The following is a 27,961-nucleotide window of genomic DNA, read 5'->3' as shown; positions in this document are numbered from 1 at the left end:
GTGGGATGTTTTTATGCCTGTAAGGCTTACTTGTTATTTATTTATTTATTTATTTTTGTAGTTTTGTTTTCCTCCTCTTAATGTATATTAATATGGTGGCTGCTGAATTGTAAAAGAAGAGTGTAATGCAAGGAGTCACCACCAGAGGGAGAGCCAATACCAAAAATTCCCCCTGTTTAACTCCGGAGCCCCAATTGAATCCAGAGGGGTCAGTAACTTGTAAACCCTCTTCCCCATTGAGGGTATTAACAATAAGAGGGCGAGAGAAATGGAGGGTGGAGCACTTGGAGAGCAACTACTCCCCTCCTGTACTCACCAACCTCTGGACAAGTTGAACTCCACTGAGGTGGATGGGGACTTGATCCAGGTCCTCGACACAGGATGTCCCACCGGCGTACCGCAGCCCACAAAGACCACCACTTCCAGCAGTCCACTATCCCAGACGGCCGCAGCCCACAATCTCTGGAGGGGGCCTCTTCTGTATGCCGCGTGTCAGGGCTCCCGGCGCATGGAAGGCAGCACTGCACCAGCACTGTCCGAACCGCAGGTAGGATGACACAGCGGGGAGAGCAGGCCTGGGTCAGCTAAAAGTGAGGGGTGAGAGGTGGGTGTCTGTCCATGGACCCCAGTGGCCCGCCGGTGGAGCTGGATAAATTGAGGTCCCGGCTTCACAGAGGCAGGAAGGTCACAACACGCAGGGACGGGAATCCCGTCCTCAGGCTCCGCAGTGCAATCCCGCCTATACAAGGCGATGAGGGCAGGCTAGGGCAGTTTTGCTGGGGCTCATAGGTGGTCCTGAGCAGGGGATTTCCCCGGAGTCTTGCAGAGCGTTTTCCAGGTACGTCCACTCAGTTAGCCGCCCAAGCCACGCCCCCCATTGTTTACATTTTAAAGCCACTGTTAACAATGGGAATTACTAATGAAGCATCAATGACTGATATACATTTGAGAATATAGACCAAGCTTCTGCAGCATATATTTGGAAGACCTTCCTAACAAATGGGATCATTACCGACCAAGTGAGACTGGAGATGAGATGTTCCGATAGAGACCAGTGAGCAGAGATCAAAAGGAAAACAGACAAAGCTGGTTACAATAAATTTGCTCATCTGGGCATGGGGCGGCTTTAAAGACAATGGAGGAGATAAACTAAGCCTTGGAAAGAAAGAAGATAAATTACCAGCCAATCAGCTCCTAACTGCCATGTCATAGGCTGAAAAATTACCCGTACATCTGCCCCAATAACTCCGTTAGAAAACTGTGAGCCGGCAGCACAAATAATGCATCATGTGCCTTGTATGATGTCCACGTTTGGGCACTGTCTTGGTGGAGGAAATGTATCAAACCTTAGAGGCTGGCTGCACACTGGTCGATATATTCCAAACAGACTATCGTTAGCCAATCTGAACAACACTTTTCACAGACATATTGCGTCGGCCCTGCAAAACAGCCGATGGCGATATGTCTTGCAGATATAATGGCAGTCTGGCTGTGTGTACGGTCAACCGGCCGACTGTTCGTACACTGGCTGCAGGGACTAACGTCATTGATATCACAACTGGACGTGCAAATTAAAATCCCCAACCAGTTGTGATGTCAGGACCGACATATTGAGCAGACGGTTTGTAAGTGTATATGCTTCCCAGAATCGGCCGCTCAGTCGGCATGAGGGCCAGTCAGCGGATATATCCACTAGCTGTGTACCCAGCATAAGTGTAGAAGTTGCCCATCAGCTTCTAGCTATAATTTGTCTAGCAGTCTACAAAATGACAGTTACATGCTGATTGGTTACCTAGGGCAACTTCTCCAATTTATCTCTCTCTAAGGTTTGATACATCTCTCGCTATGTACTATATGAATATACTCCGACATCTGTTTGTACATAAATGTTTATAAAGGAGAAAGCAGTTCAGACCTGTACTCCCCCTTAAAAAATACAGTATATACCTGATAATATAGATACATACAATATATAGGTATCTTTATGTCATTAACATCTATATGAACTTTTAGTGTCCATATAGGACTTGTGATGACCAGGATAAATAATACAAGTGACAGTAGTACTGCATGAGACAATGTGCAGAACATTTTTTTTTTTTTAAAGCTGTATTATTTTTAGATTTGTTTTCTTCATAATCAGAACCTGTGTACAGCGGTATACAGTAGTAATAACTTCTAGTAAGTGACCTAGATGTGTGGTTATAAAGTATATATTGGTTGCATCGCTTTGAACTAAAATCTCATTAGTGTGATGCCAGCCTGCAGCATGTAATAAATATTTCATAACTACATGTCTGGTTTACATAATGCACTGCAGGGAAACTTCGTACATATCATCAGCATCTATATATAACAAGGTGATACATTACATATGTGTACTGGGAAAAGTGCATAGCACAGGTGGTGGGCAGGTGCTGCATGCATTAAGGCATTTAAAAAGTGGTTTTAGAGAAGAAATGAAGCCCGTCGGAAGCACTGACCACACCCCCGTGATGTGTGACCACACCCCTTTCCCGGGCGCACATTTGTCCAGAATACCCAATTTGAGTAGTTAGGCTGTATGGTGATCAATATGTTCTGGGTACAATAATGCTGTATTTCTGCCCACTACCCGCTGCAAAAGAACATATATTATAAATGACCTGCACAACATAATTATTGTTCTTTAGTCAATATTCCAAACATAAAATCTCCTGCGCAGAGACTACATACCTCTCCCCAAATGCCAACGGTGTCTCTGATGTCATTCTTGCTGTACGACAGTTGTCTAATACAATTGTTCACGGCAACGCTGCTTTTCCCCGGAGCCAAATCCTCTTCCGCCATTTCCACCCAGCCCAGAGAGCGCACAGCAAAGCACTGGGGAAAGCACAGCACACATCACATACACAGTAGCGCACAATGTACAGTTTATAATCAGGATTAGAGGTAACAGAAACATGGAGTAATAAACAGGATATGGAAAGTAACACAGACTGGTAAATGTCACAACTATTCCCTGTCTGTCTCTGTGACTGTACAGAGCGGAAATGATCAGGTCTATCACATATACTTGTCTTGCCATTCATGTAGACATTATAAGAGTACATGTTACCGTAGTGTGCTGCGATTTTTCAGCAGGAAACTGTAATTTCTCTTACGATGGAAGTAATACTTATATGCAATAGAGAGGGTGTCATGACAAAACAGCTTATGTCTAATACCCCTTTTCCACTAGCTCTTAGAAACACAGGTAAATGCGCGGGGGGCGCATTAACCCATGTTTTGCCCTAGTGGAAAAGGGTTCCCCGGCAAATTCCCGGATCAAGTGATCCGGGAATCCTACCCGGGTAGCTAGCCGGGTTGAGCATGTGTTCAACCCGGCTAGCTGTCTAGTGTGAACGGTGCGGCTCCCATTCACAGTGTATAGGGAGGGCGGCGCTGGGAGATCATGTGATCTCCCAGCACCGCCCCTGCCGCGTCAGTAGTAGCATCACCAACCCGGCAATATGCCGGGTTGGTGAGCGCTGTTCAAAAGGGGCTGTAGCACGGGTCGCAGCCGTGTCAGGCGACACGGCTGCGACCCGTGCTTTAAGTGGAAAAGGGGTATAAATGAACGTTCACGCCATTACTGTATGTGATGCCCCCCCCCCCCACACACACATTTTGATTCTATATGTTACATGAAAAAAGGCACTGCATTACCAGAACATACTAGCTTCCATTTACGCGACAGAACAAAAGTCCACTCACTTCACTCACCACTTACTGCAACACAAGTACTGTGTACAGACTCAGTCACACACAATATACAAGTGTCATATATCAGATTTATCAGCACATTGTTGCAAATAAGACGCATTTTTGGCAAAAAAAGATGCCTGCAGTTAGCAGAGTTGCACAGGACATGGCGGCTCACTCAGGCCAGGCATCTCGCGCTGCACGGCATATTAAGACTAGATGTATCAGGAAACATCAGTAGTTACATCAGGAATATATTTCTCATTATTTTAGTGTTCCTATGTGACTACTCTGTTGTTTGTTTAGTGTATATATAGTGTTTGGTAAGGTAATGCATGCTCCATACTCTCCCTTTAGATTGTAAGATCTCATAAGCAGGGCCCCCTTCCCTCATGTGATTTTCCTCACTCAAACCACCATCACCTTCCCACTGCCAACAACTGCACCAAACCTTTGGGTCTGGTCGCCCACTGCCCCAATTATGTACGATGACTGCTGTTGCAGAAATGTTTGAAAACCTTGTCCATTATCTGCAACTAGTTACCAGCCCATCAAAATGACGGAACAACATAACAGTAACATCAGCGCCAGCAGTTGTGTGCGCCCAAACGGAGCAACAATTGAATTGCTCTGTTGGGCACCATGTAGTGGCCGCCGGCGCACGAAAACACTTGCATTCTCACCATAGAAGTGAGAAGCAGCATTAGCCTTTTCATTATATAAGATGTTTTGTAAGTCATTTTGGTCGTTGTCTGTTCAAGTACTCAGTAAGGTGCTGCAGACCCTTTCTGGCGTCATATGAATAAAGTATTATAATGATAAAGTACAGGACATACCAGAACATGCTGCATTACAGGCAGCCCAGCTAGCAAAGGACATTACTATCGCGTTAAATGTCACAGTAGACTCATCCACCTCCCTTCAGACACACAGGCAGAGGCGGATTGGCCATAGGGCTTACAGGGAAGATTCCCGGTGGGCCGACGCACCCGTGGGGCCTGTTTTGTTTGAGGACATGTGGTCCTATTTATAGACATAATGAATAAGATGCAAAATAATTTGCATATATGAAAATGACTTTGCCACTTAGCCTGTGATTGCAGATGATCTAGTGTATGCTCTGTCTGCCTGCTTGGCTGACATATAGGATTGAGTGAATAGTGATTGAGATACGGTTGGTGTAATAAGCAAGAAAATATATCTTTCTAAAGAATTATATAGTTTCCTAAATTCTGAAGATGTATCATATAATGTGCTCATAATATTTAATTTTATTTCCTTTTAACTTCCCCTTGGTGCTGGACATGACCATTATCTGGAAAGTCTTGGGGGGAGGGTGCTGCTGCCATAGCTAGACCTTACTCCTGTGGTGCTGCCCATGTGGGGCCACTAGTACAAATTTTTCCAGGGCCGCTTTTTGTTCCCAATCTGCCCCTGCATACAGCTATTGTTTAACCAGTGCATAAACGCTAAAATAAAGGATGAAAAGGAGGATTTTTGTCATCACAGTGGGCTGCTATTAGATATCCTAGTAATGGAGGTAGATAGGTGTGGTCCCAAAGAGCTGAAGAACCCAGTCTTAGGAAAATAGGCAACTATATCTTTCAAAGAAGCAAATGTTGCTTAAGGTAATCCTGGCCCCACTGAATAAAAAAAGCTACAGATCAGCAGAGGCATAGGAGGAATCAGATTGTCTTGTGTAGCAAAGCATGTCAGGATTCCGGCGCCGGTCACATGACCACCGGCATTCAGACTAGCGAGATGCTTACTGCATCCCATACCATGAACGTCGTGGCATGTGCACTGTGCTTTGTGAGTGGAATTACTATATCCGAACCTAGCTTAGATGAATGAATCAGGGGTATCTGAAATAATTTATATACAAATCACATGCAGCTGAATAGTGGCGAACTGTAAGTGATTGACAGTTACCTCCACTCAGGTTACATAAATAGTTGAAGGTCTTTGAACCAGCAGACAACTGCTTGTTTGGCTTAGAAAATAGAAAACAGTAATATTATGAAATAATCCTTTCAATCCATTTCCCCATAACTACAAAGGCAGGATCCTTTTTTATAAGCTATTCGAAAAACTTCTAACTCTCTTTTCTTTCATAAGCATAATTTGTTGATAACCATAAATTATCGCAGTCTAATATATTGACAGAACAAAAGTATTGTGTGTACTAAAGGATACTCTGTGGGCGGTATTCAAATTATATATCACGACCAATCTCCTTCCTAAAGTGATCCCCGTTATCGCGTATCGCACCCATAGTAAGCAGGTTTAGCTGCGTAAAGGGTTAGGACGCCTCGCTACCCCGGGGGTAGCAAGCTGAAATGATGATACCACTCCCGTCAGCAGAAACAGAACCGGTGTGGAAGGGGGCGGAAAGAATTCAATACCGCCCTGTAGGTGGTACAGGTCTGTTAAACCAGCATACCTATAAGGAATCATTAAATGAATGTCCACAAATTAATGAATACATTTGAGCAAATAAACACAAATGTCTATGAATGAATGAATGTCCATGGATGAATGGGTTCTGGTGTGAATGGTCGACCATGTTATGGTCGACAGTCATTAGGTCGACCACTATTGGTTGACATTGGCATGGTCGATGTGGACAAATGGTCGACACATGGAAATGGCCGACACATGAAAAGGTCGACATGAGGTTTTTTTTGGGGTGTCGTTTTCTGCGTAAAGTGATGGGGAACCCCAATTAGTGCACCGCTTCGCTCGCCATGCTTCGGGCAAGATTACCGTTCCCAATTGTAGTCCACGTGGATCGTAAAGTATGGAAAAGTTCCCCAAAAGAATGTGAAAAAAAAATAAATAAAAAAATCATGTCGACATTTTCATGTGTCGACCATTTTCATGTGTCGACCATGTCAATGTCGACCAATAGTGGTCGACCTAATGACTGTCGACCATAACATCCAAACGGATACCGGATAAATGGCGCAAAGGAAAACCAATCAATATGTAGAATAGCCTTCAACACTCCCTAGTATGCTATACTTTAGTATACATTTTGGTAGCGTAAGACCTAATTTGTGTACTGTGTGCTTATGGCAGTGGGTTTTATCTGAGCTGGCAAAAAGTTTTATTTGTTCTAATAAAGGGGGTCATTCCGAGTTGATCGCTAGCTGCTTTCGTTCGCTGCGCAGCGATCAGGCAAAAAAATGGCACTTCTGCGTATGCGGCGCAATGCGCATGCGCGAAGTACTGTTACAACGAACTATGTAGTTTTACACAAGGTCTAGCAAAGCTTTTCAGTCGCACTGCTGACCGCAGAGTGATTGACAGGAAGAGGGCGTTTCTGGGTGTCAACTGACCGTTTTCAGGGAGTGTTCGTAAAAACGCAGGTGTGCCAGGAAAAACGCAGGCGTGGGTGGGCGAACGCAGAGCGTGTTCGTGACGTCTAAACAGGAACTGAATAGTCTGAAGTGATCGCAAGCTCTGAGTAGGTCTGAAGCTACTCTGAAACTGCACTAAATTATTTTGTAGCCGCTCTGCGATCCTTTTGTTCGCACTTCTGCTAAGCTAAAATACACTCCCAGTGGGAGGCGGCATAGCGTTTGCACGGCTGCTAAAAACTGCTAGCGAGCGAACAACTCGGAATGACCCCCAAAGAGCGATGTGACATTTTCTCTAAAGCGTTGGATTGTATTTTTAAATGACTGTCCAGTGAGTTCTTTTCACTCTCTAATAACGATACTAATTATTATTTTATAGGTATAACATTTCAGTATATGAAGCAGTGGAAAGATAAACCATACCTTGATTATAATACAGTGTAAGGGCATATAACTTAAGACATGCCTTGTTCGTAAGAGCTTGCAATCTAATCATTCATTTAAATTACTCTTCTCTTCCCAGAATTGCTACGCTCGGCACACTATTATATTCTCCCTCTATGGGTGTCGTGGACACCCACGGAGGGAGAATATGTCGGGATTGTGGCGGTCGGGATTCCGGCGTCGGTATTTCGACCGCCGGGATTCCGGCCGGCGGCATCTTGACCGCATCCCGACCTGACACTTTCCCTAGAAATGTATCGCCTTACAAAAATATGACTTCTCCTCAGCGTTTAAGGATCTCTTTAATATGAAACTCATTTTTATCATTCAGTTTTTCGTGGCAATATTGTTACCATATTTGAATGATGTATTTCTGCATTGTTTATCCAGTAAGTGAACACTGGAAGAATGAAATTGCCCAGTGAAACAGCCACTCTGTGTCCCAATAGACAGGAGAGAGACAGACCTGCCTCCAGCAGCTGCTGCAATACTGATAAGAATAAACTACTATATAAAAAAGAAACCCACAAAGCTTAAGGAAAAACCTATTATGCTCCTTTGGACATAGTCAAAACATTAAAAATAAATAATTCAGCATTACATTATTTCACAAACACACATTTCAGAAATGAATGTATCATTCTATTAATAAAGCTGAAATGTATTAAGTGTGGAATTCTTATCCGTTACCAAAACACTCTGAAATGATAGCCATGAGACTGCAAAATATACCATGGGCAGCCAGTAAGAGGTAAATAGGAGCATAGACTAATAGGCCCTACACACTGGCCGATTTTTTGAAAGATATGAACGATCTCGTTCATAAATGAACGAGAACTCGTTCATATCTTTCAGTGTGGAGACTCCTGCGATGAACGATGCGCGGCCCCGCGCTCGTTCATCGCTGGTCTCCCGTCGGCTGTGCATGCAGGCCAATATGGACGATCTCGTCCATATTTGCCTGCACTTCAATGCAGCCGCGTGACGGGGGGAGTGAAGAAACTTCACTCCCCCCGTCACTGCCCCCCCGCCGCCGGGTCGCTCGTCGGCCGTATCCGCCGTCGGGCAGCTCGGCGGCGGGTCGGCCAGTGAGTAGGGCCCTTGACATTACTCCTCCACTGATGGCTGCTTATTAAATGGTCAATATGCAACTGTCAAAAACATGAATTAGCTCATGAACACAATAATGTTAATTGATGCTTTACAAAAAATAAAATAAAATTCTATACGTATCTTAGAGTTTTTTTTAAACATTACAAAACAATAGGGTTATTCAGGTTTATTAGCAACCCAAAAAAGCACACTAATGGGCAATCCATGTTGCACTGGAGGTGTGACAGATATAACATGTGCAGAGAGAGTTAGATTTGGGTGGGTTATTTTGTTTCTGTGCGGGGTAAATACTGTCTGCTTTATTTGTACACTGCAATTTAGATTTCAGTTTGGGCACATCCCACCTAAATCTAAAGGCCCATACACACTGGGCGATTTTGGCCTCAAAATCGTTTATTTTGGCCGTCCTGAACGATTTTGAGGTCAAAGTCGCCCAGTGTGTATGGTCCAATGACTGAAGACTGGTGATGATGTGCGCTCCCGCATCATCGCCAGTGAGGTGGTCCGTCAGCTGGTTTTACCAGCATGTCTGAAGAAGATGATGGATCATTTTCCAGCCATCATCGCTCAGCGTGTACGGCCGCGAGCAATAATGACTGGAAGATGAACTGTCTTCTTCCCAGTGGCCCCGTCCTGCACTGTCCACAAGCCCCACCTGCTAGATGCCACGGTCCGCCTGCTTCCTCCAGCTGTGAGTCCTCCTCAGTCAGTGCTCCTCCAGACGCAGCGCCGCAGCACGGATCATCACTCAAGCAGGGAGATCAGTGAGTCGCTGCATGAACCTGTTTCCCTCGGTTATATACATTGCTGGCATAGTTCAGCAATGTATGTACCACTGGCCACCAATGTTTATGTACTGCTTTTTTATTTTAGCTAGTAATATATACATTGCTGGCACAGGCCAGCAATGTATATATTACTGGTGCCACTGCCCACCAATGATTATTTATGCCAGTAATATATACATTATGGCAAACAGAGTCCCCCTTATTACACATTACGGCAGAGTCCCCCTTATTACACATTACGGCAGCAGTCCCCCTTTTTACAATGGCCCATGCTCCCACCCTTGGAATTCAAACCCAGGCCATTATGTAAATAGTCTTACTAATGAAAGATTTTCAGCAAAGTCTTTCGCCTCCTGAAAATCTCTTGCTCTTTGGGAAAATAGCTCAGTGTGTATGCACTACTTTGGGTGAAAGATATATCTTTCAGAGATGTTGTCAAAGTCTTTTGAAATGAAAATCTCCCAGTGTATATGGGCCTTAACTCTCTCTGCACATGTTACATCTGCCCCACCTGCAGTGCATCATGGTCTCCTAACAAACCTGCAACAGGCCCAATGTTCTTCATCCATTTAAGTAAGGGTCACATTTTGCCTGGGGTCCTTTAGAACCCTCTCTATGGATTTTTACATAAAAAAGCCAATAGATGGCGTTGTCTATAGAAGCCTAATTACAGCCTTAGCTAGTGGGCACAAGGTCCATAAAGTTACAGTTACGGAGCTTGATTGCTTGTGGCCACATCGCAGCCCATAGGATCCTTTGGGCTTGCTATGCCATAGTACACAGCAGATATCTCCGATATCTGTTGTGGACCTTTTTAATACCTATTGGGATCTATATGTATTGCAGTAAACCTTTAAAAACATCAGTTTTTAGAGTATTTAGCACATATTATTCTTCAATACATCCCGTCCTAATGCACCACAATTACAACAGCGTCCTAACCACCTTTGTTAAAGAAAGTCTGATTCCCATGATCCACACTGGGTTGGCTTTAGATAGGAGTTCCCTCTGAAATCAGCAGCTGTTCTAAGATGGCTGATACTTTGATGACCCTTCCACACCCCATGGTGCCTTGTGGGTAGGACTTTGAATTATCTAGCTTGCTACAGCTCAGAAGAAAAAGACCCCACTTACTGATGTGTACTTTGCTCTCAGCAAGGACACATATTCACTGTAGCGGCACCAGAACTTCTGTTAAGGTTTTTCAAGTGTACAATACTTTTGCACTGCCCTCACTACCGTACTATACTAAATATAGCAGTATCAATTGCACAAAATGTGCACAAATATTTTAGGAAAAGTAGCATAATACTAGGAGAAATATAGAAAAGAGAATAAAGACTAAACAACTTGCCACCTTTACTATTTCCCCTCCAGGAGACTTCGGGATGGTGAAGTTGGACACTGTTAGCCCAGCCCCCTGTGACACAATCCTATCAATGAAGGCATCGCAGAGGGGACGTACGATCTGAAAAGAATCCAGTCATCCCACCCTAATTCGGGGAAGTGTCTTGGTCAGAGGATTCTACTGTTTCAGATTTGTTTTTTTGAGTTTGCCAGACATTGCTGGAGAGTGGGCAAGGATGATTTAAAGTGGAATATTAAAAATGAACTTTAGGGTCACATTTTCTTATAGCTAAAAAGTTTTTGAGAAAGAAAAGGCTTCAAAACCAATTTGAGGTTTTTCTTCCTGATTCCACCGGCTGTTCCTTCCAAAATGTCATGTGTTATTATTACTATATGATGGAGACATCTCACAAAGGAATGCAAAGCTATAATAATTTTTTTTTTTACATTATTGTAATGTGACATGGCTGTTTAATATTTAACACTGTGCAAAATATAAGTGAATAATATCTGTCTGGTTATGTGGTAGAGTGAATAATATATACAGGTTGAGTTTCCCATATCAGTTATTCTGAAAACAAAAAATATTCCAAAAAATGTAGGTTTTTGAGTGCCATGACATATGATCTGATATCTGTTCCATGGTGCTGTTTTGGAGACCTTTTCGGGCCCTCCTTCTCCGGTTCCCATGCTTGCTCTTCTCCCCAGAACTGAGCTGCCACCTACTATCTAGATCCAGGAAGGCAATTTTCTCCCAGCGGCCTTCAGGTACTGACCCTGCAGCCATCTCCCGGTGGTCTCTGGATACAGCGTTGACCCCGCAGCCATCTCCCAGGTCCCGGGTCTTCCAACAACCTCCGTACAAGGCTATTAACCAAACTGCACCAACATACATCTCTTCACTCATCTCAAAATATCTCCCTACCCAACCTCTCCGCTCTGCACAAGATTTGCGTCTCTCATCCACACGTATTACATGTTTCCACTCAAAAGTACAGGACTTTATCCGGGATTCACCAACTCTGTGGAATGCCCTCCCACACACAATAAGACTCACCTCTAGTCTCCAAACCTTTAAATGTTCCCTGAAAACTCACCTCTTCCGACAAGCCTATCAAATTCCAGACCCACCCACATAACCTTCAATGCTTCCCTATCTAATAATATCCTCTCTGTACAGTAATATTTTGTCTTTCTTTACCCTCACACCCTCCTGACCCTTGGCCAACATTGCTGGGTGATCATATCATACAACCCATTAAGAACCTACCTAACAATCTGGTGGACCATTATGCAATAGGTAGCATCTATCCTTGTATCAATGCCTATTTTCCTATAGATTGTAAGCTTGCGAGCAGGGCCTTCCTACCTCTTGTCTGTCTGTTTTTAGCCCAGTGGTTCTACTACTGTTGTACTAATTGTAAAGCACAACGGCATATGCTGCGCTATATAAGAAACTGCTAATGAATAAATAAATAAATAAAATAAACAGAACCTGATTAGTTGCTATGGGCAATTTCTCTACTTGTCTTTTCCACTGTTTGGAGAAGAGGACGTCTAACTGATGAAACACGTGTTCATATACAGACTAATTCTTGATCAGATCTAGGCCTGTCTCACAGGAGACTTTCAGAAGATAAACAGATAAGGGACACCCCGTGCTGTTTTTTTTAAACATTCAGAAAAGATCCACAATGAAAACAAGGACTGAATCAGCAAAGGTTTGTGAATCATCTTTAAAGTGAACACACAAGATCTGCAACGCTATTTCCACAGCTAGCAGGACATATTCTTTTCAGGCAATTTTATGTATTATTTTGAAAACATGAGAATTACTAGAGACCCAGCTACACCTGAAGAACCATCTTTAAACAACTGAATTTTAATAATATCAATTGTAATGCTCAATTTCTAATAATCTCAACAGCAGTGTCTTATTCATAAAAACATGAATAGTAGGGCCCTTATAATTAATAAACCCTTATGGCCACAGTAAAAAAAGAAAAAATAAAGATGCCAGTTAATAAATATTTAACCAACTTCTTCATCCTGACCTGGTCCGGGGGAATCCAAGTACTGTAGGAGAGGAAAAAAAGAAACAAAGAGACTCCACTGAAATGAAAAACTGTTCAAAATTACTTAAAATGAGTTCATCTCCAGTAAAAGCTGGGCAGCCAATCAATATTTGTCTATTACACTGCTCAGCCAATCACAGAGAACCTACACGACTGGGCCAATGCGGAGTAGCATTTGGCTCTTACAGAACCACAGGACAAAAAACAACTGGTTCTACAAACCTCCACATATCACCAGCGGCCAGGGCCGGCTCCAGGCCTACTAGCACCCTGAGCGAGAAAATGTCAAAGCGCCCCCACCCCTCTATGCGCAAGCTCCTGAGAAAGTGGGTGTGGCCTCTGGAAAAGTGGGCATGGCCTCGCAACTTCATATTATCACACTATAAATAAAATAAGATTTTACTCACCGGTAAATCTATTTCTCGTAGTCCGTAGTGGATGCTGGGAACTCCGAAAGGACCATGGGGAATAGCGGCTCCGCAGGAGACTGGGCACAACTAAAAGAAAGCTTTTAGACTACCTGGTGTGCACTGGCTCCTCCCACTATGACCCTCCCCCAAGCCTCAGTTAGGATACTGTGCCCGGAAGAGCTGACACAATAAGGAAGGATTTTGAATCCCGGGTAAGACTCATACCAGCCACACCGTATAACTCGTGATACCATATCCAGTTAACAGTATGAAACATAACTGAGCCTCTCAACAGATGGCTCATAACAATAACCCTTTAGTTAACAATAACTATGTACAATTATTGCAGACAATCCGCACTTGGGATGGGCGCCCAGCATCCACTACGGACTACGAGAAATAGATTTACCGGTGAGTAAAATCTTATTTTCTCTAACGTCCTAGTGGATGCTGGGGACTCCGTAAGGACCATGGGGATTATACCAAAGCTCCCAAACGGGCGGGAGAGTGCGGATGACTCTGCAGCACCGAATGAGAGAACTCAAGGTCCTCCTCAGCCAGGGTATCAAATTTGTAGAATTTAGCAAACGAGTTTGCCCCTGACCAAGTTGCAGCTCGGCAAAGTTGTAAAGCCGAGACCCCTCGGGCAGCCGCCCAAGATGAGCCCACTTTCCTCGTGGAATGGGCTGTTACTGATTTAGGATGCGGCAATCCAGCCGCAGAATGCTCCAGCTGAATTGTGCTACAAATTCAGCGAGCAATAGTCTGCTTAGAAGCAGGAGCACCTATTTTGATGGGTGCCTACAGGATAAAAAGCGAGTCAGTTTTCCTGACTCCAGCCGTCCTGGAAATATAAATTTTTAAGGCCCTGACTACGTCCAGTAACTTGGAATCTTCCAAGTCCCTTGTAGCCGCAGGCACTACAATAGGTTGGTTCAAGTGAAAAGCTGATACCACCTAAGGGAGAAACTGGGGACGAGTCCTCAATTCTGCCCTATCCATATGGAAAATCAGATAAGGGCTTTTACATGACAAAACCGCCAATTCTGACACACGCCTGGCCGAAGCCAAGGCCAATAACATGACCACTTTCCATGTGAGATATTTCAAATCCACAGTTTTAAGTGGCTCAAACCAATGTGATTTTAAGAAACTCAACACCACGTTGAGATCCCAAGGTGCCACAGGAGGCACAAAAGGGGGGCTGAATATGTAGCACTCCCTTTACAAATGTCTGAACTCCAGGCAGTGAAGCCAGTTCTTTCTGGAAGAAAATCGACAGAGCCGAAATCTGGACCTTAATGGAACCCAAGTTTAGGCCCATAGTTTAGTCCTGACTGTAGGAAGTGCAGAAAACGACCCAGCTGAAATTCCTCTGTTGGGGCCTTCCTGGCCTCACGCCACGCAACATATTTTCGCCAAATACGGTGATAATGGTTTGCGGTTGCTTCTTTCCTGGCTTTTATCAGCGTAGGAATGACTTCCTCCGGAATGCCTTTTTCCTTTAGGATCCGGAATTCAACCGCCATGCCGTCAAACGCAGCCGCGGTAAGTCTTGGAACAGACAGGGCCCCTGCTGTAGCAGATCCTGTCTGAGCGGCAGAGGCCATGGGTCCTCTGATATAATTTCTTGAAGTTCTGGGTACCAAGCTCTTCATGGCCCATCCGGAACCACGAGTATCGTTCTTACTCCTCATTTTCTTATTATTCTCAGTACCTTTGGTATGAGAGGCAGAGGAGGGAATACATAAACCGACTGGTACACCCACGGTGTCACTAGAGCGTCCACAGCTATTGCCTGAGGGTCCCTTGACCTGGCGCAATATCTAGTTTTTTGTTTAGGCGGGATGCCATCATGTCCACCTGTGGCCTTTCCCAACGGTTTACCAACAGTTGGAAGACTTCTGGATGAAGTCCCCACTCTCCCGGGTGTAGGTCGCGTCTGCTGAGGAAGTCTGCTTCCCAGTTGTCCACTCCCGGAATGAACACTGCTGACAGTGCTAAGACGTGATTTTCCGCCCATCGGAGAATCCTTGTGGCTTCTGCCATCGCCATCCTGCTTCTTGTGCCGCCCTGTCGATTTACATGGGCGACTGCCGTGATGTTGTCTGATTGGATCAGTACCGGCTGGTTTTGAAGCAGAGGCCTTGCCAGACTTAGGGCATTGTAAATGGCCCTCAGTTCCAGAATATTTATGTAGGGACGACTCCTGACTTGACCAAAGTCCTTGGAAATTTCTTCCCTGTGTGACTGCCCCCCAGCCTCGAAGGCTGGCATCCGTGGTTACCAGGACCCAGTCCTGTATGCCGAATTTGTGGCCCTCTTGAAGATGAGCACTCTGCAGCCACCACAGTAGAGATACCCTGGTCCTTGGAGACAGGGTTATCAGCCGATGCATCTGAAGATGCGATCCCGACCACTTGTCCAAGAGGTCCCACTGAAAGGTTCTTGCATGGAACCTGCCGAATGGAATTTTGCTTCGTAAGAAGCTACCATTTTTCCCAGGACTCGTGTGCAGTGATGCACAGATACCTGTTTTGGTTTCAGGAGGTCTCTGACTAGAGATGACAGCTCCTTGGCTTTCTCCTGCGGGAGAAACACTTTTTTCTGTTCTGTGTCCAGAACCATCCCCAGGAACAGTAGGCGTGTGGTAGGAACCAGCTGTGACTTTGGAATGCATAGAATCCATCCGTGCTGTTGTAGCACTTCCCAAGATAGTGCTACTCCGACCAACAACTGCTCCTTGGACCTCGCCTTTATAAGGAGATCGTCCAAGTACGGGATAATTAAAACTCCCTTTTTTCGAAGGAGTATCATCATTTCTGCCATTACCTTGGTAAAGACCCTCGGTGCCGTGGACAGTCCAAACGGCAGTGTTTGGAATTGGTAATGGCAAACCTGTACCCCAAATCTGAGGTACTCCTGGTTAGGATGGTAAATGGGGACATGTAGGTAAGCATCCTTGATGTCCAGGGATACCATGTAATCCCCCTCCTCCAGGCTTGCAATAACCGCCCTGAGCGATTCCATCTTGAACTTGAATTTTTTTATGTATGTGTTCAAGGATTTCAAATTTAAAATGGGTCTCACCGAACCGTCCGGTTTCGGTACCACAAACAGTGTGGAATAGTAACCCCGTCCTTGTTGAAGTAGGGGCACCTTGACTATCACCTGCTGGGAATACAGCTTGTGAATTGCCTCTAGCACAGCCTCCCTGCCTGAGGAAGTTGTCGGCAAGGCAGATTTGAGGAAACGGCGGGGGGGGGAGACGCCTCGAATTCCAGCTTGTACCCCTGAGATACTACTTGAAGGATCCAGGGATCCACCTGTGAGCGAGCCCACTGATCGCTGAAATTTTTGAGGCGGCCCCCTGGCTACGCCTGTGGAGCCCCCGCGTCATGCGGTAGACTCAGAGGAAGCGGGGGAAGAATTTTGATTCTGGGAACTGGCTGACTGGTGCAGCTTTTTCCCTCTTCCCCCGTCTCTGTGCAGAAAGGAAGCGCCTTTGACCCGCTTGCTTTTCTGAAGCCGAAAGGACTGTACCTGGTAATACAGTGCTTTCTTAGGCTGTGAGGAAACCTGAGGTAAAAAATTTTCTTCCCAGCTGTTGCTGTGGATACGAGGTCCCAGAGACCATCCCCAAACAATTCCTCACCCTTATAAGGCTCTATGTGCCTTTTAAAGTCAGCATCACCTGTCCAGTGTCGGGTCTCTAATACCCTCCTGACAGAATGGATATTGCATTAATTCTGGATGCCAGCCGGCAAAATATCCCTCTGTGCATCCCTCATATATAAGACGACGTCTTATGTTCGCAAAATAGTATCCCTGTTTGACAGGGTTACAGACCACGCTGCAGCAGCACTATCTGCAGGTCTCAATCTAGTACCTGAGTGTGTAAATACAGACTTCAGGATAGCCTCCTGCTTTTTATCAGCAGGTACCTACAATGTGGCCGTATCCAAAGACGGCAGTGCCACCTTTTTTGACAAACGTGTGAGCGCCTTATCCACCCTAGGGGAAATCTCCCAGCGTAACTTATCCTCTGGCGGGAAAGGGTACGCCATCAGTAACTTTTTAGAAATTACCAGTTTCTTATCGGGGGAACCCACGCTTTTTCACACTTCATTCACTCATTTGATGGGGGAACAAAACACTGCCTGCTTTTTCTCCCCAAACATAAAACCCTTTTTTAGTGGTACTTGGGTTAATGTCAGAAATGTGTAACACATTTTTTATTGCCGGGATCATGTAACGGATGTTCCTAGTGGATTGTGTATATGTCTCAACCTCGTCGACACTGGAGTCAGACTCCGTGTCGACATCTGTGTCTGCCATCTGAGGGAGCGGGCGTTTTTGAGCCCCTGATGGCCTTTGAGACGCCTGGGCAGGCGCGGGCTGAGAAGCCGGCTGTCCCATAGCTGTTACGTCATCCAGCCTTTTATGTAAGGAGTTGACACTGTCGGTTTATACCTTCCACCTATCCATCCACTCTGGTGTCGGCCCCACAGGGGGCGACATCACATTTATCGGCATCTGCTCTGCCATCACATAAGCCTCCTCATCAAACGTGTCGACACAGCCGTACCGACACACCGCACACACACAGGGAATGCTCTGACTGAGGACAGGACCCCACACAGCCCTTTGGGGAGACAGAGAGAGAGTATGCCAGCACACACCAGAGCGCTATATAATTTAGGGATTAACACTATATTGAGTGAATTTTTCCCAATAGCTGCTTGTATATACAATATTGCGCCTAAATTTAGTGCCCCCCCTCTCTTTTTAACCCTTTGAGCCTGCAAACTACAGGGGAGAGCCTGGGGAGCTGTCTTCCAGCTGCACTGTGAAGAGAAAATGGCGCCAGTGTGCTGAAGGAGATAGCTCCGCCCCTTTTTCGCGGACTTTTCTCCCACTTTTTTATGGATTCTGGCAGGGGTATTTATCACATATATAGTCTCTGGGGCTATATATTGTGATATATTTGCCAGCCAAGGTGTTTTTATTGCTGCTCAGGGCGCCCCCCCCCCCCCCCCCCCAGCGCCCTGCACCCTCAGTGACCGGAGTGTGAAGTGTGCATGAGGAGCAATGGCGCACAGCTGCAGTGCTGTGCGCTACCTTGGTGAAGACTGATGTCTTCTGCCGCCGATTTTCCGGACCTCTTCTTGCTTCTGGCTCTGTAAGGGGGACGGCGGCGCGGCTCCGGGAACGAACACCAAGGCCAGTTCCATGCGGTCGATCCCTCTGGAGCTAATGGTGTCCAGTTGCCTAAGAAGCCCAAGCTAGCTGCAAGCAGGTAGGTTCGCTTCTTCTCCCCTTAGTCCCTCGATGCAGTGAGCCTGTTGCCAGCAGGTCTCACTGTAAAATAAAAAACCTAAAATAAACTTTCTTTCTAGGAGCTCAGGAGAGCCCCTAGTGTGCATCCAGCTCGGCCGGGCACAGAAATCTAACTGAGGCTTGGAGGAGGGTCATAGTGGGAGGAACCAGTGCACACCAGGTAGTCTAAAAGCTTTCTTTTAGTTGTGCCCAGTCTCTTGCGGAGCCGCTATTCCCCATGGTCCTTTCGGAGTTCCCAGCATCCACTAGGACGTTAGAGAAATATATTTTCACACCCCTCTACGCACACAATTAGCAGCCTTACACATAACACAGTATGGGGCAGATGTATTAACCTGGAGGAGGCATAAGGAAGTGATAAATCAGTGATATGTGCAAGGTGATAAACACACCAGCCAATCAGCTCCAATATGTAAATTAACAGTTAGGATCTGATTGGGTGGTGCCTTTATCACCTTGCACATATCACTGGTTTATCACTTCCTTATGCTTTCTCCAGGTTCATACATCTGTCCCTATGTTCCTTACACACAATGTCTCCAGTATAGTGCCAGATGCACAATGTCTACAGTAGTGCAGTGCCAGATAGACATGATAGACCCCCAGCAGTGCCAGATAGACATGACATGCCCGCAGCAGTGCCAGATACACATGACATGCCCCCCAGCAGTGCCAGCTACACATGACATGCCCCCCAGCAGTGCCAGATACACATGACATGCCCCCCAGCAGTGCCAGATACACATGACATGTCCCCCAGCAGTGCCAGCTACACATGACATGCCCCCCAGAAGTGCCAGCTACACATGACATGCCCCCCAGAAGTGCCAGCTACACATGACATGCCCCCCAGCAATGCCAGCTACACATGACATGCCCCCAGCAGTGCCAGGTACACATGATATGCCCCCCAGCAGTGCCAGCTACACATGACATGTCCCCCAGCAGTGCCAGCTACACATGATATGCCCCGCAGCAGTGCCCGATACACCTGATATGCCCTGCAGCAGTGCCAGCTACACATGATATGCCCCCCAGAAGTGCCAGCTACACATGATATGCCCCCCAGCAGTGCCAGCTACACATGACATGCCCCCCAGCAATGCCAGCTACACATGACATGCCCCCAGCAGTGCCAGGTACACATGATATGCCCCGCAGCAGTGCCAGCTACACCTGATATGCCCCGCAGCAGTGCCAGCTACACATGATATGCCCCGCAGCAGTGCCAGCTACACATGATATGCCCCACAGAAGTGCCAGCTGCACATGATATGCCCCACAGCAGTGCCAGCTAGACATGATATGCCCCGCAGCAGTGCCAGCTACACCTGATATGCCCCGCAGCAGTGCCAGCTACACATGATATGCCCCGCAGCAGTGCCAGCTACACATGATATGCCCCGCAGCAGTGCCAGGTACACATGATATGCCCCCCAGCAGTGCCAGCTACACATGACATGCCCCCCAGCAGTGCCAGGTACACATGATATGCCCCGCAGCAGTGCCAGCTACACCTGATATGCCCCGCAGCAGTGCCAGCTACACCTGATATGCTCCGCAGCAGTGCCAGCTACACGATATGCCCCGCAGCAGTGCCAGCTACACATGATATGCCCCGCAGCAGTGCCAGCTACACATGATATGCCCCGCAGCAGTGCCAGCTACACATTATATGCCCCGCAGCAGTGCCAGCTACACATGATAAGCCCCGCAGCAGTGCCAGGTACACATGATATGCCCCGCAGCAGTGCCAGCTACACCTGATATGCCCCCCAGCAGTGCCAGCTACACATGATATGCCCCATAGCAGGCCCGGCACACATGCCTCACAGTGCCAGATATGCCGCCAGTGCCAGATACACATGCCCCACAGTGCCAGATATGCCCAAAGTGCCAGATATGCCCACAGTGCCAGATACACATGCCCCACATTGCCAGATATGCCCCCAGTCCCAGATACAAATGCCCCACAGTGCCAGATATGCCCCCAGTTCCAGATACGCCCACAGTGCCAGATACACCTGCCCCACAGTGCCAGGTATGCCCCCCAGTGCCAGATACACCTGCCCCACCATGCCAGATATGCCCAGTGCCAGATATGCCCCCAGTGCCAGATACACCTGCCCCACAGTGCCAGATATGCCCCACAGTGCCAGATACACCTGCCCCAGAGTGCCAGGTATGCCCCCCAGTGCAAGATACACATCCCCCACAGTGTGTCCCCCCCCCCCCCCCAAGTGATGCTCACCGCGCTGCTGCTGTCGATAGTTCTCTTGGGCGGGGAGGCAGCGGCGGCTGCTGTGCTGCTGCTCCTGCTGTGTGTGAGGACGGGGAGGAGAGCGCAGCGTGCACCTCTCCTTCCCCTTAGTCTCCGGCGGGTGGGCGCACTACAAGTACTGGTAACTCAAGGTGCACTATGCGCGCTGTGCGGCGCCAACGTCTGACGCCGCACAGCGCGCGCACACTGAGTAGTTTTGCATAGTCCCGCCAACAGCACAGAGGCAGCCACTGACTGCTGGCTGGGAGTGGGACTCGGAGGCGGGCCGGGGACGGACGGATGCTGCTGGAGCCTGGAGGAACACACAGACACAGGACCAGGCTCCAATATGGCGGTGCCAGCGTGCGGCACCCATTAAGGGTGGCGCTCTGCGCGGCCGCTCTATTGGAACATGCCTGGAGCCGGCCCTGCCAGCGGCTACAATTTTACATGAGTAATGCCTTCAGTTTTGGGGTTAAAGACTGCTGGAAATAAAATGTCTACCTAATTATTTTATTATTTCTCAGGGCAGAATGAAAAACAAAAGTATGCATCAATATCGTAGTCAGTGTATAATCTAAAAAGAGATCCTTTATCATTAAATGATCACTATAACGTGTTTATAATTGCAATATAGCATCAGCGCAGCATGAGAAAACGGTGTGTAGGTAACAGTAAACTGAGTTGACATATTCTGATAACCAGTAATTATGAAGGTCATCACCTACATACTGTTCTTGCTAATTAAAATGAGAGTGAATGTGACCCTGGTGAATATTCAGTGCACTGCTGCCCTCTTGTGGCGTTATAATTGTGCGGCACACAGACTGGTTTCTCTACCAAATTCTCCCATTACAGAACTTACTAAACACAGTTATCAAGAAGAATTAAAAGGGGCAAACATCACTAAAATCTAAAATATGTATTGTTTTATATATGATATAAATGTTTAAATGTTAGTGCAGAGCTTGCGCCAAGATGACACAGTCTCACCCTGTTCACATACACACCCTATTGAGTGGGCACACACCTAACATAGTAGAAAGTAGCATATTATCCACAGGTCAGCTTGTGTCCAATTGTGCAGGGTGTCCCGAATACATTTGTTCCATAGGTATGTTTTCAGGGGAAAATAGTAATTTCATTTTAAAATAACTGACTATAGGGGTCATTCCGAGTTGATCGCTAGCTGCATTTGTTCGCAGCGCAGCGATCAGGTTAAAAAATGGCGGTTCTGCGCATGCGTATGCGGTGCAATGCGCACGTGCGCCGTATGGGCATAACGAACGATGTAGTTTTGCACAGGGTCTAGCGATGCATTTTTGTCGCACTGGTTGCCTCAGAGTGATTGAAATTAAGTGGGCGTTTCTAGGTGGCAACTGACCGTTTTCAGGGAGTGTGCGGAAAAACGCAGGCGTGCCAGGAAAAATGCAGGCGTGGCTGGGCGAACGCTGGGTGGGTTTGTGACGTCAAATCCGGAACTGAATAGTCTGAAGTGATCGCAAGCGCTGAGTAGGTTTTGAGCTACTCTGAAACTACACAAAAAATGTTTGTAGCCGCCATGTGATACAACCGGTCGCACTTCTGCTAAGCTAAAATACACTCCCAGTGGGCGGCGGCATAGCGTTTGCACGGCAGCTAACAACTGCTAGCGAGCGATCAACCCGGAATGACCCCCAATTTATCAGAGAGTGATGTAAAGTGATGGAGAAAAAAAATTGCTGGAATTGGATTTGTTATGCATGTTATGGGTTTGTCTAATTCTACCTGCAAATCCCAGCCTGGGAGGTCCAGTTTGGAAATGAGGGGGGCAATTTGTGGCATTGTGCAGAGGGAGGGGGCCAAGATTAAGCTATGCCATCAAGCCCATGTAAGTGGATGGAATCAGGGAGGCTGTTCTACCCTTTGGTAGTGGAGGAAAACAACATATTTAATATACTTTATAATATTTTTATAGGGGAAGGTAAAATAAGTGCCCCGTGTGCAGGGCCAGATTAAGGGTCACATGGGTCTGGGGCTGAAAATATCAGGACCTGGAGCCTAATGTGAGAAGCGGCAGGAGTATGGTTAGTGCAGTTTGGGCGTGCCATAGCTGGAGAAAAGAGCACAGACAACAGACTAATCAAAAACCGTTATACAGTCATCGTTCACCCTGTCCTGCATACACGGGGCACCTGCCTAACGTGGACGACAGGCTTCAGTATTGAACCGGTACATTTACAGCCATACCAATATTCCCAGAAGAAGTTGCAATGCAGCAGACCAGGGCGGCCCGTAGACTGTCACAGACCACAACACAAGTCTGTTAATGCAACTTACCCCTGCACCTCACACTTGAGACCTGCAATGGCCAATGGGAGGAGCAGCTACGGCAGAGCATGCACAACAAATCTTATTTGGGCTATCTTAGTGACATTGCGGCACTGAAAATAATGGAGAGAAGCATCCACCGTGCAGAGAGAGTTCCAAAACTGGACTGCAGAACTAAACAAGCAGGAAAGCTGCAACATTCTGATGGGCCTATTTCTATATGGACGCTTAGGGCTGCAGTCCAACCAGCACTATATTAGTCCGGCAAGGACTGCTGCCTTATTATGCATAGTAGTACAGAATGAGGCTTCCTTTTGTGGAGCAAAATTATGGACATGAGAGATGGGGTGGAGGCGGGTGGTATTCATGTGACCGGTGGTCGGGAGACAGACGGTCACATGACCTCCACCAACATCCCACCCTCTCACTATCCCTATTTCCACTTGTGGGTGTCCACGACACTCATAGAGTGGGAATAGAACCTGTGGCGACCGCAGGGGATTGTTGCACTAGCCCCTTCCCGCAGGGATCCCGGCGTTGGCATGCTGCCGGGATCCCGGCGTCGGTATGCTGCCTGACCGCCGGTCAGCCATACCACTCCCGGTGGAGGGAGTGTTAGTAGGACAGTTCCTTCATATATTGAGAATACAGCATTTACAACTCCGCAGAAGGACTAGAATGTTGCTTCTGCTTAAGAGCAGGTGGTCTTCTGAATCTTGTTCTATACTAAATGTTCCATTTTGCACCTCCGACAAGTTATCTCATGATTTATTTAAGCCTGAATGAGGCCAAACATTGATTATTGCAGTAAAAAGCAGTATCACTAATTACAGAAATGATCAAGGTTTTTTCATGTATTGCAATAAAATGTACAGTAACAAATCGTGTTATTTAACCCTGAAACATAACGTTAACTGCATTTTACTGCAGTTTCTTTTGTGGCTGTGAGTGTATTTTAATGCCATGTAGGGCATGGTGCCAAGTCTTGCTGCAAACAACCAATATTTAGCACTGCAGTACTCGTCACTGCCACCGAGTTTCCGACTGGTCAGGCCCCACCTCCTTTATATAAAGATCAGTACAGTTTACCAATCATACCTTAAAACTAAAACAACTTTTGTAACAGAGCTACAGTAATGAATAAGGAGGCTTAAGGTATTTAAAATTCTCTCTAAAGTGTTTTTCTTTATTCAAAACTGTATTTTTTTTAGACACATAGCTGTACAAAGGGGATGCATTTAATTTTCCGGCTGTTGGGATCCCGACGGTCAGGATACCGACGCTGGAATCACGCCAGCCAACAATGCATCAGGGCTATTCCCACTCTTGGGTGTCCACACCACCCACAGAGTGGGAATAGATCCTGTGGCGAGTACAGTGAGCCATCGAGCCCGCAGCATGGCAAGCGCAGCGTGCCCGCAAGGGGACTCCTAGCGATCCCCCTGCTGCCGGCATTCTGGCAGGCGGGATGCCGCTGTTGGGATTTCCTGTCCGCCGGTAAATCTTACTGAATCCGTAGAAGGCCATGAACACTACTGGAAATTACAATGATTAAAACAGCTAACTAATACAATACAATCCGCCGATTGGATTTGCAATCCGTTGGGGAATCAGGGAAATTTTTCACATTAAAAATCCCTGATTTGCCGATACCGACCGTTTTCAGTCGGTTTTGGGGCATCAAGATTCTGAAACTTGTTGAATATTCCTTATTCACCAACCCAGGGGTCAGGGGAAAATTGCAACAATTTGTCGCAGATGTATGGGGGCCTTTACTCAGTGGTCTACACAGTAGTTGTCAAGTGTAACCTAAGTGATGTAGCGAGCTGTAGAGTAAAGTGTCATCCGAAAGGGTCACAGTTGGGCTATTGCTGGATTTAGCAAGTGACTGATATAAAGGTTATAGTGTATACCATCTGCAGCATCACTAGTAGGAATGAAGGGGATGCGTTTGGTACCCCAGCGGTCATGTGACTGACTCCGGAATCCCAACACCACTCAGGAACCCGGCACCGGAACACAGACAGCCAACATCCCATAGGTGAATATCGGCGTATGGGTTAGCCACTAGGGAGTTGGTTAGCCATAGCCGCCACCCTCCGAGGATTAACCATAGCTGCCACCCCAGGAGGGTTAGGGTAGGAGGCAGGAAAATAATAAAATACTTGTCGGGATGCTGTAGGTCATGTGACCACTGGATTAACATACCCAACTCGAATGAAGCCAGTCTTGTCTGGGTTAATTAGGTTACTGGGCAAAAAAAAGGTAAATCCTTTTCTCGTAGTCCGTAGGGGATACTGGGAATCCATTTATTCACATGGGGTATAGATGGGTCCACCAGGAGCCATGGGCACTTTAAGAAATTCATAGTGTGCGCTGGCTCCTCCCTCTATGCCCCTCTTACCAGACTCAGTCTAGGAAACTATGCCCGAGGAGACGGACATACTTTGAGAGAAGGATAAATAAGGAAAAAGGTGATTACGAACCAGCACACACAGAACAATAGGAAAGCCATGCTAACCAAACTTAAAACAGGAACAGCAGTAGCTGAACAAACCAGTATACTTAACCAAGTAACAGTGCAGGAAGAACGAAGCACCGGGCGGGCTCCCAGTATTCCCTACGGACTACAAGAAAAGGATTTACTGGTAGGTAATTAAAATCCTATTTTCTCTTATGTCCTAGGGGATACTGGGAATCCATTTAGTACCATGGGGAAGTACCAAAGCTCCCAAACCGGGTGGGAGAGTGCTGAGGTTCCTGCAGAACTGATTGACCAAATTGAAGGTCCTCAGAGGCCAAAGTATCGAACTTGTAAAACTTAACAAACATGTTCGAACCTGATCAAGTAGCTGCTCGGCAGAGCTGTAAAGCCGAGACACCCCGGGCAGCCGCCCAAGAAGAAACCACCGACCTAGTAGAGTGGGCCTGTACAGATTTTGGAACCGGCAAGCCTGCCGTGGAATAAGCGTGCTGGATAGTGAGCCTGATCCAGCATGCAACTGACTGCTTTGAAGCAGGACACCCAATTTTGGGGGGATCACAGAGAATGAACAACGAGTCCGATTTCCTGTGACAAGCTGTTCTTTTTACATACACCTTCAAAGCCCTCCCAACATCCAAAGACTTTGTAGTAGCAGAGGTGTCAGTAACAACCGGAACCACAATAGGTTGGTTGATGTGAAACGCAGATACCACCTTAGGAAGAAATTGCTGGCGAGTTCAGCTCTGGAAATTTAAGTAGGGGCGCCTGTGAGACAATGCCCCTAGTTCCGACACACGTCTTGCTAAAGCCAAGGCCAACAGTGTGACGGTGCTCCACGTAAGGTACTTTACGTCAACCTCCTGTAACGGTTCAAAACCAGTCCGATTGAAGGAACTGCAGCACCAAATTGAGATCCCAAGGTGCCGTGGGAGGCATAAAGGGAGGTTGGATGTGCAGAACATCTTTAAGAAAGTCTGGACCTCAGGGAGAGAAGCCAATTTTTTCTGAAAGAAAATAGACAAAGCCGAAATCTGGACTTTTATGGAGCCTAGACATAGGCACATCCACTCCCAACTGCAGAAAAAGCAGGAAACATCCCAGATGAAATTCCACCACAGAATATTGTCTGCTCTCATACGAAGAGACATATTTCCTCCACGGAGGTAATGTTTAGACGTCACCCCCTTACAGGCTTGGATCATAGTCGGGATGACCTTGTCAGGAATCCCTCTTCTGGCGAGAATCAGCCGTTCAACTTCCATGCCATTAAATGTAGCCAAAGTAAGTCTTGATAGACAAACAGGCCCTGTTGTAGAAGATCCTTGCGAAGAGGTAGAGGCCACGGATCTTCGACCAGTATCTCTAGAAGATCCGCATTCCAGGCCCTTCGTGGCCAGCCCAGAGCAATGAGGATTCCTTGGACCTTTTCCCTTTTTATTCTTTGTAGAATTCTTGGAATCAGAGGAAATAGAGGAAACACATACACCAGCTGGTAGACCCACAGAGTTGTCAGAGCGTCTACCACAACTGCTTGTGGGCCCCTCGACCTGGAACAATACCGCTTGATCTTCTTGTTGAGTCAAGAGGCCATCATGTCGATTTGCGGATATCCCCACCGACGTGTCAACCACCTCCGGGTGAAGGCCCCACTCCCCCGGTGCAGGTCGTGTCTGCTGAGGAAGTCTGCTTCCCAGTTGTCTACTCCCGGAATGAAGACCACCAACAACTCCACGGTGTGTTTTTCCGCCCAAAGGAGAATTCTTGACACCTCTGACATTGCTGTTCTGCTTTTTGTTCCGCCCTGTCGGTTTATGTACGTTACTGCCGTCATATTGTCCGACTGGACTTGAATGGCCTGATTCCGAAGTAGAGATGAGGCCTGCAGAAGGGCGTTGTAGATAGCCCTGAGTTCCAGGATGTTTATTGGAAGGACGACTTCCTAACTTGACCATCTTCCCTGAAACTGCACCCCCTGGGTGACTGCTCCCCAACCTCTGAGGCTAGTGTCTGTGGTTAGCAGAATCCAATTCTGAATCCTGAACCTCCGACCATTGACGAGGTGAGAAGTCTGTAGCCTCCACAGATGGGAGATCCTGGCTCTTGGCGACTGACGGATCCTCTGGTGCATGTGAAGATGCAATCCGGACCATTTGTCCAATAGATATAGTTGGAAGGGCCTCGCTTGAAACTTTCCATACTGAAGTGCCTCATAAGAGGCCACCATTTTCTACAGAAGGCGAATGCACAGATGCACCGATATCCAAGTTTGCTTCAGGACAGCATGAACCATCAGTTACCATAGCC

General features: G+C 46.8%; 1 protein-coding gene and 1 long non-coding RNA gene across 7 annotated transcripts in view; one reads left to right on the top strand and one right to left on the bottom strand.

Annotated features, from left to right (window-relative positions):
* APBB2 (amyloid beta precursor protein binding family B member 2) overlaps positions 1-27,961 on the bottom strand; it is a 501,466-nt gene that overhangs the window by 178,024 nt on the left and 295,481 nt on the right. For all 6 annotated transcript variants that reach the window (XM_063921023.1, XM_063921025.1, XM_063921021.1 and 3 more), the window contains one exon: positions 2,716-2,862. In XM_063921023.1, the coding sequence (XP_063777093.1) occupies positions 2,716-2,862 (147 nt within the window). The remainder of the gene's footprint in view (positions 1-2,715; positions 2,863-27,961) is intronic.
* On the top strand, positions 177-12,276 carry LOC134926944 (uncharacterized). The gene is made up of 2 exons (XR_010177547.1): positions 177-547; positions 10,808-12,276. It is a non-coding gene; the product is annotated as an uncharacterized LOC134926944 (long non-coding RNA).

Source organism: Pseudophryne corroboree, chromosome 1 (genome assembly GCF_028390025.1).
Source record: "Pseudophryne corroboree isolate aPseCor3 chromosome 1, aPseCor3.hap2, whole genome shotgun sequence".
Lineage (NCBI taxonomy): Eukaryota > Metazoa > Chordata > Amphibia > Anura > Myobatrachidae > Pseudophryne > Pseudophryne corroboree.
This window is presented reverse-complemented; position numbering and strand designations above follow the sequence as displayed.